The sequence below is a fragment of the Patagioenas fasciata genome, chromosome 9, assembly GCF_037038585.1.
Source record: "Patagioenas fasciata isolate bPatFas1 chromosome 9, bPatFas1.hap1, whole genome shotgun sequence".
NCBI lineage: Eukaryota > Metazoa > Chordata > Aves > Columbiformes > Columbidae > Patagioenas > Patagioenas fasciata.
The window spans coordinates 30,546,386-30,560,764 of record NC_092528.1 but is presented as its reverse complement, the minus strand read 5'-3'; the positions used below and the strand labels follow the sequence as shown (position 1 = coordinate 30,560,764).

The 14,379-nt window shown below is 43.4% G+C and overlaps 1 protein-coding gene across 6 annotated transcripts in view; it reads left to right on the top strand.

Moving 5' to 3' along the window:
- The window catches only part of TIPARP (TCDD inducible poly(ADP-ribose) polymerase), a 36,354-nt gene that overhangs the window by 2,920 nt on the left and 19,055 nt on the right, over positions 1-14,379 (top strand). The window contains exons 2-6 of one of the 6 annotated variants that reach the window (XM_065844206.2): positions 405-620; positions 5,304-5,432; positions 6,930-7,034; positions 7,745-7,826; positions 8,783-8,847. In XM_065844206.2, the coding sequence (XP_065700278.1) occupies positions 7,757-7,826; positions 8,783-8,847 (135 nt within the window). In that variant the 5' untranslated portion in view covers positions 405-620; positions 5,304-5,432; positions 6,930-7,034; positions 7,745-7,756. Of the gene's footprint in view, positions 1-404; positions 621-5,303; positions 7,827-8,782; positions 8,848-10,871; positions 11,072-12,484; positions 12,849-14,379 lie in introns of those variants that run through there. The other 5 variants (XM_065844204.2, XM_071812770.1, XM_071812771.1 and 2 more) reach the window with 5 other exon arrangements.

Here is a 14,379-nt window from a genome sequence, read left to right as displayed (position 1 = left end):
AACACATTTCCTTCTACAACACAGAAGCAGTTTTTCTCTTTTCACTTTTTCTCCAAATGTCTAAGCTGGACCAAGCTTAAAATTTTACATAAGGGCAGTGACATTTCCCAGCAGGATTTGTTTGGTCGATTTTATTGTTGCCCCTTGTCTGTGTGAAGTACCACATTTGTGTTGGATTGGAAGATAGATAGAATCTGCAAGGCAGGTGATTAACAGTAAATAAGCCTGATATTTAGCAAAGTTTTATTTGTCATCTTCTGTGCTAATCTGAATCTTAACGTTCCAAGATCTAAGAATGGTTTTCATTAATGTGACTATCTTAGAAGAAAACCAAACCCTAATGAGTCCCTAAGTTATTAGGAGGGGTTTTTCAGTGGGTTAATTTGTGCCATCTCTTCCTTTAGGTGTCAAAATCCTAAAAGAATCCTTAATGTGCCAAAGGGGAAATTCCTGGAAGACAACAGAGGGCGGGAGCAACCTCGGGTGGGTCCAGAACAGAACCACAGAGCTCTTGTCACCGTAACAGCACCAGAAACCGCTGCCCTAGGACTGAAGAGCAATGAGTGTTTGTAACTCCTGTAGCAAACAGCAAAACAGCAACAGGGAGTTGTTCTGAGCAGGTAATGGTTCCTTTTCTCATGTCTGCCTCCAGCAGGTCTGTGCAGGAATATTTAGGATGTGATATCTGGACTGTGTGTGGGGTGGGAGGAGTTGGGCAATTATGGGGTGGATTCCAGAGATTATGTGGCTGTATTTATGTAGCCAACAGCCTTGAACATCTTGGTTATTATTGGTCATTGGTCATCTGAACATCTGTTTTTCTCTCTCTCCTTTTTATTTATACATTCCATCAAATTAATATGTTACAGAGTCTTGTGTAGCAGCTCTTTCAAACTACATTTGCTATGTTTCTTCATGTACAGTGGCTTTTCCAACAGACTCTGGTGACACTTGTCCAGTGATGCCAACCCAAACCCTCGGGAACACACAGATTATTGCTGTGGGTAAAACTTTTCAACCCTATTGAAAATTCCATATTGCTTTGGGCTGCAGTCCTTTCTTGGCACAGCTCTGCTGAAGAGATAACAAACTTTTACATCTTGCTGGTTTATACAGTCCTCCTAATCTAGTTCAAAGGCTCTCAATAACTGGGTTTTAGCTTGCAAAATCTGTGGAAAAAACTCCCCTGAGGTTAATACATTGTGCGTGAACAGACTAAATAGGACCATTTTTGCTGTCATCTAGGGTTAACACTAGGACATCCCTGTATTTCTCACACTAAGTGAATTTCTGTGTCATTAGTTACCGTGGTAGCTGACATCTTAACAGAAGAATTCTTAAAAACCCTCAGGCAGAAATGTGTCTTTTTCAGGGTAGCCATACCTACCATGTTCCAGCAGTAACAGTTGTATCAAGAAGAAACATCGACTGGCAAGAATCTTCTCTGAGTCCCACAGAAAATAATATTTGTGATTAAAACACAAGTCACCCCAGCGGTGATTATATCTGATCCCTGTGTTGTTGTACAATATTTGTCCATAAAAGTGATGTAGAACATTGTGTGCTGTGTGGAATTACAGTGCACACCCCAAATACTTCTATAAAAAAACAAATGTTCTCAGCATGGACTTTGATACACCCTCTCTGTTCTTTGCTTTTATAACATTAGTTTGTCAGAGTAAATCTTCAGAGGTACATTTAAGAGATATCTGATATTTTAAAGTAGTTTATTTCAGATGGTTATAGAAAATAAGAGAGCAGTGAGTCTGGCTGCATTTCAGAAAAGAAGAGCCTCGTCTCTTTGATGTTGTCCCCAGCCACTTGTGCATGTTTTCTCAATAGTCCCGCTGGTGTATATTCTGTTATCATTGGGGGTGTGTATGTTTTCCTCTTTTGTGGTTAGTCTAAAAGGGTATTGTGGCTTCAGCCTTGTGTCAGTGGTTAAGCTGGACTGGATATTTCACTGTGGAGTTGAAGTATCTGTGCAGTCTCTTCCATCTTGTTTGGTTCATTATCTGTGTGCTAGTACTATATGGATTTTACTTTAAATTCTATCACAGCCAGAGGAATTATCCCACTTGTATGAAAATACCTTTGTATTTTCCATATGCTACTACATTGTGAATGTACGTCCAAAGCTACAGCATAAACTTGGCTGACCTTCAGCCATTAATTTTGCTGCTGACTTACCAACCATTCTGGTTTTGTTTCCTTCTCTAAAAGAGGTTTTGTTAAGCACAGAGACAATATCTATTATTTGATTTCGGTAACCATTGCACTGCCAGGCCCTCTGGGGGTATCACTTCCTTTTGCCCTTATTTAATTGTTCAGTTCTAGCTGAGCCATTTCACTCCACATGTGGAAGGCCTCTCTCTGTTTTTCTAACTTGAGTAATTCACTGAAACTGAGAACATTTCCTAGTAGTGTCAGTACAGCCTAGCGTTTGTGGCTGAGACTTGACTTGCAGCTGTCTGTTGCAATTCTTGAGGGAAATTGTGTATTTCCTCATTCTGGCTAGAAGAAATCTGAACAGATTTCTTTCTGTGTTTCCTCTTACACCCTTCCCATCCTCCCCAAAACTTACTAGTTGAGAAATAAATTCCATCATTTTGAAGACTGCTCGGTTTTCATATTCACATCTAAATTCAAACAAACTTTCTCAATGGCATTTGATCCAGAGTCAGTGGACTAAACTATATCCAAGAATTAAATTACAGCAGAGCAAAAGCTTCATTACAGTTAAGATGGAAAAACCCCTCTTTGTTCAAAATTGAACTTTTCTATTACTCTGAAATCCCCCTGTTTACTTGGAGGTATTGAAATATGTCATGCAGTGAGGGATTAGTGTTCTGAGTGCTGGATCAGCTGATTTGGGATTGTTGAAATAAAAGAAAAAGAACCTTTGAATAAACATGCATGACGCTCATCAGCTGAGCAGCTTCTGCTGTCTTTGTGCGAACAGGGCGGGTGAGAAGCTTTCGAGTTCTTCTGTGCACTGTGCTTTTTTTGAAACGTTCTGTGATGTCTGAGGTTTAAAATTGGAGGCATAATCTGACTATTATTTATCAGTTCTCATTCACATTCTGACATTACATTGTGACAACACTGCATTGAAAGATTGGATTGCTATGCTCACCTTTCATTTCTAAAAGCTGGAAATTGCTGGATTTCTGTGTCACTGTATCTGAAGGGAGCTCAGGGTAGCATATGTGACCCATTTTTCGTGTCTGGAAATGGTCTCATCTGCTCTGGTTTCCTCCTTTAGCATTTTTAAAGTTGTGGTTGGTAGCTTCTTCTGCGTGTAGACCAAATGCATGAAATCATGTCTGTAAATAGTATCTCAGGGGACTGGTTTGTGCAGCATTTATCCCAGATAGAGCATGGAACGGACCACACTTCTAAAAAGCAATATCAAATGCTATATTTGCAAAATAACTAAACTCTACAATTAAGAATGAACATAATGTGTAGCAGTTGGGGCATCTGTTTCTCAACAGGTGTGGTTCCTGTGTGGCTTTGAGATCTGCAGGCACATCCCGCAGATAATCCAAATAAAAGCCTCTGAAAGCGAGAAATGCAAAATTATGGTGGTTTATTTCATCCTTTTGCATATCTTTTTATTCTGATCAAGTACAAAATCCCCTGGTTTGGGTCCAGTGGAGGTTTGTGCAGACTGACGCTGCACATGTGTGCTCTGCAGCCTGGTAGGATCTGAGGATTGAGCCATTTGTTGTGTGGAGGCCACTGGGGAACTGTAATGTTCTCCTGCTCAGGACTCTTGAGGGATGTGCTGCCTCTCACCGAGGTACCGTGAGCTTTTGGACAGGTCACACTGGATTTTTGTGATGTGGTGGAGAAATAGAGGGTGAAAGTAAGTCTGGGATCTTATAAGCAGTTCACCTGTAGTCCCCACAGCAGGGCTGTATGGGGTGATCGGCACTGGGGTTATACTGGTCCAGTTCAGGTCTGAGTCCCTGGTAGTGGGAGGGGGTCAGCCAGATGGGGTTTCTGGATCTGAAATATGTCATCCTGGCACCCACCCACCCTCTGCTGCTCCAGCCGTTCGCAGTGCAGGGAGGATCTCATGGCGGTTGGTGTCACTTCCCACCTGTGAGTTATCTCAGGGTTTCCCATTCCTGCAGCCTTGAGTTGGGCAAAAGTCTTGTGGATCTTGGCCTTAGGAAAATTTCAGCCTCTAGTTTGAAGGCAGAAGAGCTGGCCAGCTGTGGTGATGGCTTCTAAAAGGCAAACCTCTAACATAAGGATGAACTAGAAACTCAAGTATCATGTGAAGAATGTTTGGATGAGTGAAGAAAAGGGGTTATTTCTGACTGCTTCATCTTCTGAACGGTTATTTGTAATCATACGTACCACAAACTGGCCTTGAACATGACAAATGTTCGAACTCATCGTGGTAATACCCATTTGGGTGTAATGGTCGGTACAAAATGAAGTACACAGGAGTTCTCTCCAGCCAGCGGTAGAACTTCAGGTAATGGTTGAGCTCAGGTATAGTTAATGAGAAGGCTGGAGATAAGAAATCTGATTAATACTGATACGGAGGATTCTCTGAGAGTCAGGCTGGGTGCAGCAGTGCAAGCATGGAGAAGGGCATCGCTTCCCAGCTGGACAGAGCGCTCTCGCAGGATCTGTCTCGATGTAAAGCCCATATTATGAGAAAATAGTTCAGAACTCCTGTGGCACAGCTGCGCGGAGCTGCTCTTGGCGGCAGGGTGTTAGAGCTGCATGCCTGCGGTCATGTTGAGCGTGGCGCAGATTTGAGCTGGCTCTGCACTGAATTGATTCAGGTTCATTGACTTCGTGCCATGGTGGTATGGATTGGAGATGAATCCATCCATAGAAAACAGAATTAGCGTTGTGTTTTCTAGCTAGCCAGTCATGGCTAGACTCAACCTACAGCTATGTGTTAAAGGGAATTCTTCCAAGTTAGGTTTTTCCCTTTATTTAAAAAGCCTTAGAAAAGATAAAAGGAAAAAAAATCTTCTTGAACAGAATGAATACAGCAAGGCAGCATCATCTGCCCTTCTGTAACGCTGACTTCAGCAACACGCAGATTGCTGAGTTCTAGAAATAAAGCATCTCTAGTGTACTCCCACAAAATAACTCTTCCATAAAGAAATAATCTTTCAAATGCATATTCTCACACTAAAATGTAAAGCATCTCCTATTCATAGTGACTTCAGGCTATTTCATACAAAGAACATCTGCTGAACGTAGCAATCGGTTTGCCGTTTTCTGCAGGATATTATCTAACGCTCTGGTTTTATTTATGTGTTCTGCAGACTGTATCCATCCAGCTGCTCACAATATCGACAGCGGGGAGGCTTTGGGAGTCAACACAGACACACTGTGCCCTGCAGGACCAGTGGAAGACATGCGGGATTTCTGAGGCAGCGTCTGCGTCTCTTCTGGTTGGTTCCTTACGTATGGATTAGCCTAAATGAAGGACTCATCCCGCTTTCGTCCAGATGGTTTTGTATCATTAGTGAGGGTTAGAACTTTCCAGTGTTGCTACAACTGATCTGGAACTTTGTGTCCCCCTTAGATGCATGTGATACATTTGTGAATAATTGCCATTATTATTGCCATTTCCACGAGGCACAATTAAATTTGAGGATTTGAACGTGAGCAGTATTTCCCAAGCTTCAAATTTTTGTTCTTCATCTCCTGCATGCTAGAAGAAATGTTTTGTTGAATTTAGTGTTAACTTCTTCTAGTAATTTATGTTTAATTTAAGATGTGAATCAGTTGCTGTTTTCCTCTTGCTGTTTGAGTCATGTAGAGCTTGGAAGAAAGAGATGTCAAATTTATAATGCCTCTGCCTTTTATGTTGTAAGGATTGACCTTTGCAAGGGACATCTACAGAGATCTTCATTCACACCTTCAGTTTTTCAAAGGTGTTGCAGGTCTTTGTAGAATAGTGGTTTACTGGGTAACAGAAACTGTAATTAAGGTTTGCTGTAGTGAGCAGCTGTTTATTTCAGATGTCAAATACCACGGTACTGTTACCTCCCAGGGGTCCCTTTATAATTTGTTGGAATTTTTGGTTGAAGAATGGACATAATTTGCATGTAGATAGTAAACTACCCATGTCTTAGGTAGCACTAGCTGTTAATTTTAGAGCTGTTTAAATTTTAGTTGACCAACGCTGCCTTATAAAGGAACATTCCCATTCTGTTTAGTTTAAACAGGAGTCAGCCTAAAGGACCAAAACCACAGCACTGCCGTCCACATGTTACTATTTACTTTCTCATGGGATCCATGTGTTCCAGAGTCACCAGCACTTTAGAGTTAACCTTCAAAAAAATCTCAAAAGTGACATGGTGTTATATTAATGAGTTTGAATTGCTCATATTAGTTACAGACGCATGGCAGGTGTTGCCTTGGCCTTCGCTAAATCCACGTGGCTTGTACTGATTTAAGAGACATCCACGAGAGGGTGCACCAGTTCAGCAAAATGCCATGTAAACCGAACGAGCCTGTCCCCATTGTGGGCATATTTTCTATCATTTTATGTATTAACTCATGTATCTAAATCAACTTCAGAATTGGATGGATGCTTTAATCAGTGTAATGTTCCTGAGGCTTTAATCAATTTAATGTCCCTGAGGTCTCTCCAGTCTGGGACAGGTACATGAATAAGCAGATACATGATATTTTGCAGGTAAGCAAGTCAAAAGGTTAAATTTTGAAGAAGAGGCGCAGTTTGCAGAAGCCTGTTACACTAAGGGCTGTCTGCAGACTCCACTCACAGCATCCTAGTTAGACATTTGGGGTTTTTTAGTTTATCGAAATATGTTCTCTGTTCCTAATCTACACCTGGTGATCTGCAAATTCTCGCTACTGCATTTTAAGAGTCAGGCTTAAGGATATAGATATATATATATATACATTAATTTTTGTTTTAGTTTTGAAGTGTCGTCAATTTTCCTCTCAAACTGGAACAACGATAGTACAACTGCAGAAGAGAACTCCACCCAGAAAGATGACTTCTTGAGAGACTGCTGACTTGAGTATGACCGATACCACTTTTATTTCTTGTTTCATAACATATGTCAGAAACTCTTAGTAAAGCTTCAGCTTAAGTCATATAATGTTACTGTACTGCTATGCTAAAAGCATTAAAAGTGTTCTGCTGCACACGTAGGGCCAAAGTTCTAGGTCCATTCCTCTAAGACTGCAGTCTTGGGACAGTGAGAGATCTCTGCAGAAATGATTAACTCGAACAGATTTGCCAGGAAAGGGGCCTGTTTTGAATCACGTCCAAATCCGTGAATCATAAATCACTTGCAGAGATAAGATTATCTGATAGTCAGCAAAAGAGCTAGAAGTGTGGTGATACTCGTATGTGTAATACATGGTTATTTTTTTCCTAAGAAATGCTGTTTTCACCAAACATCAGGTCTATTAAACAAGAAGACAGAATAGTGTGCTTTTAAAGCTTTTAATTACTAGTACAAGATATTAAAAGAAGGTGAATTTGAGACCAAGGAAATGACAATTTTTTGTTACTGACAGCTGAAAATTTAAAAGTTGGGTCTGGAGTCAAAAAGTTTCATTTACTAATATTGATGAATTGGAACTGCTCTAGTTCTTATACTTCCCTTTCGAATATGGGGTTTTACTAAAAAATCACCACCACACAGCGAATATGTCATTTAACTAGCAAGAAGAGTTTTATTTTGAAGACTATAGACCAGCCACCTTCTTCCATTTACAGCAGTTCTAGGTCATCATGTGTAAGCAGGTGAGTGAGGTGCGGTCTGCAAGGTGTCACCCCAGCAAAGGCTACAGGAACACAGGTGGTGAGTGAACATTTGCTGCCCTCCCCTCTCTTCCTTTTCACCAGTGAAAACTGGCTTGCGTTAGCTCACTATCACACACACACACTTACCTCTTCACTTCTAAAGAAAAGCCAATTAAAATTAGCAGTATTGGTATTAAGATGGAGGATATAAATATGCACATAAAATAAAAATTATAAATGTTCAATTATGCAACTTGTAAGGGAGAAGAAAGAAATCTATATAGACTAGGTTGACATATATCATGAAAAATGGACTGTTGCAAGAATCTAATAGCTGTGGAAGAGTTAGCATGTCTTGCTAACAGGGTGAACGGATCAGAGGTGCTCTTTTCCCATCTGTTCACTTTTTAAAAGTCGCTGCAGCGTTGACATTTCTCTTCCCTTGGTGCTTACCTGCCTTGCTGGCACATGTCCATGTCAGAACAAGGGCTTGAAACGCTATTTGAAGGTCATTAGCATTTGTCAGGAAGTTTTGGTATGGAAAAGAACCGTATATTTGCTTAATTTTAGAGGGTTACAGTAAAAATTAGCTACATGGATGGATTCCTGAGTTTCATGTTTCTTTCCATAATAAATATATACATCTTGTTCAGTACTGGAAAACATTGTTTGATTGTTTTTTCCACTGCTAAATCAAAGTCAGAAGTTTAGTATTTTTACTAAAATAAAGGTGGTATGACTTTGTTTCCTACTGCAAATAATGATTCAGTAGCTTAAGAGTAACAACTTTCCTTTCTTTTTTATTACTTTCAGCATTCCAATCTGCTGCTAAGTAGCAAAGAAAGAGGCATATACATTTGTATTTTCTCTTTCACTTTGAAGTGCTGAATGGCTGATCCACCTTGTCAGGTGCTGTTGTGTGAGTCAGGGGACCTGTGTCCTCTGCCAGTTGCCACTGATTTGTTGCTTAACTTTGGCTGTGTCTCATTTTGTACTTTTGCTTAATTGTTACAGCAAACAAGATGAAGAAAATACAATTCCATAATAATATTAAGGAAAAAAAGCCTGGAACTGTGGATGTAAGTATGTTATATAGTAATCGTAGGTACTGATTTCTTTACTTTTACATAGCGGAAAATCCAGTTCTGTAAAGCAATTAAAAAAAATGTCAAATGTTGTGTTGTGATTAAATTGGAGAAATGACAAAGGAGTTCTTGAAGGTAACTCTGGTACCAATGAAGTCAACTTCAATCTCCTTTTGGCCTGCTGTGTAAAGCCACGTAGATAATTGCTTATACTCTGTATGTCTAAAATACAGGGGGGACAGTGGCACTGAGATTCCTCACTAGAGGAGTTTTTTTGACACCTTGAAGTCAGCGAAGACCACTGAAGAACAGGATTGTACCTAATCTCAAAATAAATTACCTTCCAACCCATTAAGTTCCTATAAGCATGAGTTTCAGTCATGCAACTTGTGTGTTGAGTAGCAAGATCTCGCAATGATCGCAGTGGTTTTGTGATGATTGTTCTATCAATGAAATGAATTGTCGTACTATCAATGAAAAGTAGTCTTGCCGTACTGATGGGTTTGCACAATGACCTTGAGTCACTCTATCTGGAAAGGCTGCCAGAGGTATTAAGTTGTGTGCCACATAATGCCACATAACATCCTGCTATTCTTTTCAGTAGTTTCGATGTTCACCTGCTCCATAATTGAGAAAACGAAAATGTAAACGTGTTAGCAGTTTTGGATGGTTGACAGAGCTAGATAATGCAGTTTGGAAAGATATCCTGAACACAGAGAAGTATTTTTAACTTCATTAACTTCTTTTCCTGGTTACAAAGAATCCGCGGAAAAAGGTTTTGAGGCATGTTGGTCTATATACTGCATTGGTTTTGCTCCCCAAAATGTCAACTCATAATGTTCCCACAAGTGCATCTGCAGGGATTTATAACCTTTAAGGAGGGGGCTTCCCCACACCCACTGCTTACCAAGAGTTTCTGATGGCAGAAGATCTCTTAACACAGCTCAGTTTTACCTTTACCTGACAAGAACCAGAGCTTTTCCCCCCGTGTTACTGCACTGGGCACATCTGTAACAGCATCACTGTCACCCTCTGCTTTAACTTTCCTTCAGGAACTTTCACTTTCCCTTGAAAAGTACATTGACAGTTATTTCTTCCACAACGTGTACCTGAAAGGGAGTGCTGCATTAGAGCAGCCTAACGAAGGTCGTGAAGAGGCAGTTTGCAAGGTCAGGGCATCCTGGGAACACGAGAACTGCAACTGTCAAAAAGATCAGACTTTGATTTCTGGGACTCTCTATGAACTGGGTTATATCAGGGCCTTCTGACCATTGCCTGATTTCCAAACGGTGGTGTATTCCACTCTTAAGCTCACTGTGGAGACAGAATGTGGAGTCTAACTGCTCGGTTTTCTGCTGGATTATCGGGCAGAAATACATGGAGCTAAAGTAAGAGCTTGTGGCAGTGACTGCTTCTCTGCCTTCTCACTGAAAATGTAGAGAGCAGGAGGCTGTGAGACAGGTGCCACACACCTTGAGGTGCCACCTGGTCCCCAGCATCCTTCCAGCCCCCTTCAAGATCTACTGGCTTCACTTCATGTCCGACATCAGGCCAGTTAACCTTCCTGTCGGGTGTGTTTGAAGGAGTTAATAGTGTTCATTGTGCAGGTATTGCAAAGGTCTTGTTTCTGTTACTGGAAAAAATTGTGTTGGGCTCTGGGAACCTTTTTTTTAGCGTGAACATTTAAATCAAAGACATTTCCCTCTCATCAGTAAATAAGTGAAGTGTGCATACTGATTATTCCATTATTTGCAAGTCAGAATTGTAAATTACTGCATTCACTCCGATGCATTTTACTGTCTCAGAGCAATAATTAAAGCTTTCTTTCTCTTGCTTAAGACGTAAATGTGTATTTAAAAATGAGATCATACGTAGATGGTGGTCATAGTTTCTTGATATATTTGTGTGGGGTAGCCTCCTCGTGGGTGTATGATCTGCTGGTGTGCTGTGATGTATTTCCTTTAATTATACATTTCTTTTGAGAAAGATGGTTATTCTGGGCCTCCGTCTTCCCTCAGATCCATCCCCGCACTCCCACTGCAGCGGGAGCTCTGCGCACCGTGCTGTGCAGCTCAGCCATATGTGCTGCTTATTTATATCTCCGGCATGAAATAAGCTGTTACAAACAGATAATTTCTCTTCTGGCAATAGAAGATAAATGCGAGTGTGTACAGATCCGTCTCTAAATGAGGTGACGCATCGCCAGTCACCGTGCTTGGTAAGGCTCTGGTTTTGCACGTCCAGACAGAGGGCAAGGCTCTGCCTGTCTGATGTTTCAGACGCTCAGGAGTTCAATTAATTTAGAGACGATAATTTGTTTTCCGCTGCTGTAGATACGGATGCTTGCTTTCCTCAGCCCCTATTGTGTCATTCTATAAGAAGTCAGCTCCAACTGCACGAAGCGCAATTTTTGTAATTTGTTTGTGGAAATGGCACATTCTCCCTGCATTATAAACACAGCTGTGCAGCATTTTCAAAGCGCGCTGTGAAGCTTATGACATCTGAAAATGACAGTTTCTTTCCAGATGCCTGTAATTTCTGCATACGTAATTTCGTAAAATCACTGAGCGTAAGGAATGAGAGAGTGGCTTTATTTAAAAAGAACACAGCACCGCGGATAATAGGTGTTCCATCAACATAAATCCCAGCTTCTGAAGTCATTCACCTCTTCAGAAGTTATTTTATCTGGCCAGGTTAGTGATGCAGATGCGCTTATTTCTGGTGGCGTGGAGTCCGTGTGAATGAGCGGACGTGTCCTACGGAAAGTTCCTCCGGCACCACGCGCGTGTGATTCACCGGGGAAGCATCCCGGCTGCTGCCCCAGCTGCGGCACAAACCCACCGCGCTGTCACACGCACAGCGTGCTGCCAAAACACGGCACGGTTCACTGTGCCCGTAACGAATCCCACCTATAAATAAATAGCAGCTTCCTGTAATTCTGTATATGTGCTGTACTTCATGCTTTCTTTTTCCTGGCGTGTCACAGGCGGTAACTAAAGCAGCACAGGCCCCGTGCAAGAAGGGAGCTGAGCTCACACCCGGTAGGTACCGAAAATGAGTCACGGTGACTCTGTTCCAGGATGGGCTTCTGGTTTGCTTCTTACTCATTAATTAGTGTTCTTTGAGTAACTCGGGCTGAGAAGTTGAGCCGCGTTTGGAAGCTGGGCGTGCTATCGTTGGCCGGAGCCAGGACTGTGCATTGCAACCGGTGCGTGACTCCAGCGCAGCGCGGGCTGACAAGCGCCGCGTTCTCGGGAGCGGGTCCGTTGCGTGCAGCCGCACACGCGCTCGCCGTGCCCCATTTCTGGTTATTTTTGCCTCAGGAAATCCTTCTTGGTGAGCTCTAGGGAGGTGAAACCGAACGCGTGCTGAACCAAACGCAGAGGGAGTTCTTCACCCTTTGCTGTTGAGGGTGAGCGAGTCCCCGCGCTTTGCGCTTCCTCCGCTGTCCCCGGTGCGGGTGGAACGCGGGGACGTGCGACACGACGCTGTCCCCACCAGCAGCGGGCACGCTCCGGCCTGCCCGCCTTTGTCTGTCCGCCCGGGCCCCTCGGGGCGGGGGGGTGAAGGGGCGGAGCGGCCGGGCCGGGTTCCGGGCCCGGGGGCGGGAGCAGCCGCCCCGCAGCTCCGCAGCTCCTCCCCGGGCCTCGCAGCCGCCGGCCCAGCGCTCCGGGGAAGCGATATTTAAAACAGCGAGGAGGAGGAGGAGGAGAAGATGTGAGGAGCTGCGGGGCGGCGTGGCAGCCACCGCGGGGCGGTGAGAGCGGCTGCCGCTCCGGGCACCGTGTCCCCCCGCCGGCTCCTGGGAAGCCGGAGCCAACTCCAGCGCCACGGGCGGTTCGGCATTTTTAAGGTGGAAATACCGGCGTGCGAGCGCTCGGCTGCAGCGGTCAGCTTATTTATTACCTCCCCACCCCGCCACCAAACCGATCGTGTTTTGGAGGTGCCCTGGAATTGGGTCAAAAGCTGGAATTTCACTCCAAGGAGCACAGCCGGTAGGTTTCAGCGCGGAGAAGCTGCCGAAAGTTGGAGGCGGTGTGTCCGGCAGGGTCTGCTCGCTCTTGCTGTTAGATTTGGTATTTAGTTGTAGTTTTTATGTGTTATTAGTATTTTAGGACCACTAGATTTTCTTTCTTCAGCATAGGAAAAGGAGGTGCGGTTGGTGTGTACTCAGTCTCCCACCCGGAGATCTTCCTCTGTTTAAACAGATTGTGCAAAGATAGCATTGCTCTTGCTGATTGTTCATGTTCTTTCTGAATAATAGCGACTGTTTTGGGACGGTAAAATGCTGAAATAGAAATGTCAACAAATTATGATTTTCCTCATTCCCACTGCTTTCTATGTTGAGAGTTGGCGGGGGATTCAACTCCATACGATAACAGTTCTTTAAAAAGAGCAGCAAAACTTAATCAAGGGAGCAATAGCAAAATCAAAATAGCATTAGAGATATGGCTGAAAAACGACCAGAAGTCACTTATTTAGCACCTTGGCACAGCGGGGCCCCTTGAGCCCCTTGAGATCCTCTTGAATATAAACCTGGGCACCGTGAAGTGAAGCGTCTGGTTCCTTTGGGAGTTGAGGGTTCTTAAACCTTCGAAGTTACTTGAAGGTTTAAAGTACCCTTGATGGTTTAGAAGGAGAATTACCTGATGAGTCTGTGGGAGAATAAGAGAGATACCAGCAATTTTGGAGTTTAACTGGCAAACAAATATACTGGTTGCTTTAAATTTAATCAAAAAGTGGGAAACTGGAGAAGTACAACTTTTTTCTGTTTCCTGGCAATACTGACGTGCTGTTTCCCAGGGTAATTCAATAGCTTTATAAGTGAATGTTCCACAATAAGGAAGAGTAGGTGAGAAATTTTCCGGAGAAAAACATCGGTGGTAAGAAATTACTGCTGAATGTGATGTTTTCTGGGATTTGGTTTTGCAGTGAGAAGTTACCTTGCTTGGAATGCATTTGTCCAGGAAATAATCCTTAAAGTGCTCCACTCTGAGCTTTGAGGCTACGTGCGAGGAGATGGAAGAGGGTTTAATTAAACGTAATCAAACATTACAAGATTGCTGATTAAAAGGTGTAGAGCTTGCTTCCTGGTCCCATATGAGACATGTTATTTATTTTCACCTGTTCCTGAGTAACCACCCCTTTGTTTCCTCGGCTGCCCGGTTGGAGTTGTTGGCGAGGCTGGCAGGAGGCAGCTGAGCTCGGTGTGTGCCGGGGAGCGCTGTGAGTCACGGCGTGGGCACGGAGACGGGCCCTGCGCCCGGGGAGTGTCGGGCACGGAGCGCACCGGCCCCATGGGCTGGCAGCGCCGCGCTCCCGCGCCTGGAGCACCCGGGGTTAAATCCTGGCCCCGTGCGAGTCAGGGGGGAGTTTGCCATTCCTATAGGTGAAGGCAGCAGTTCCCCGACCATGCTGCTGGGTGGGAGGGTGTATGAGGGAAGATATAGGGGAATAGGATGGGGATGTGTGCGTCTGAGATACACGGGAATAGGATGGGAATGTGGACGTCTGAGGTATATGGGA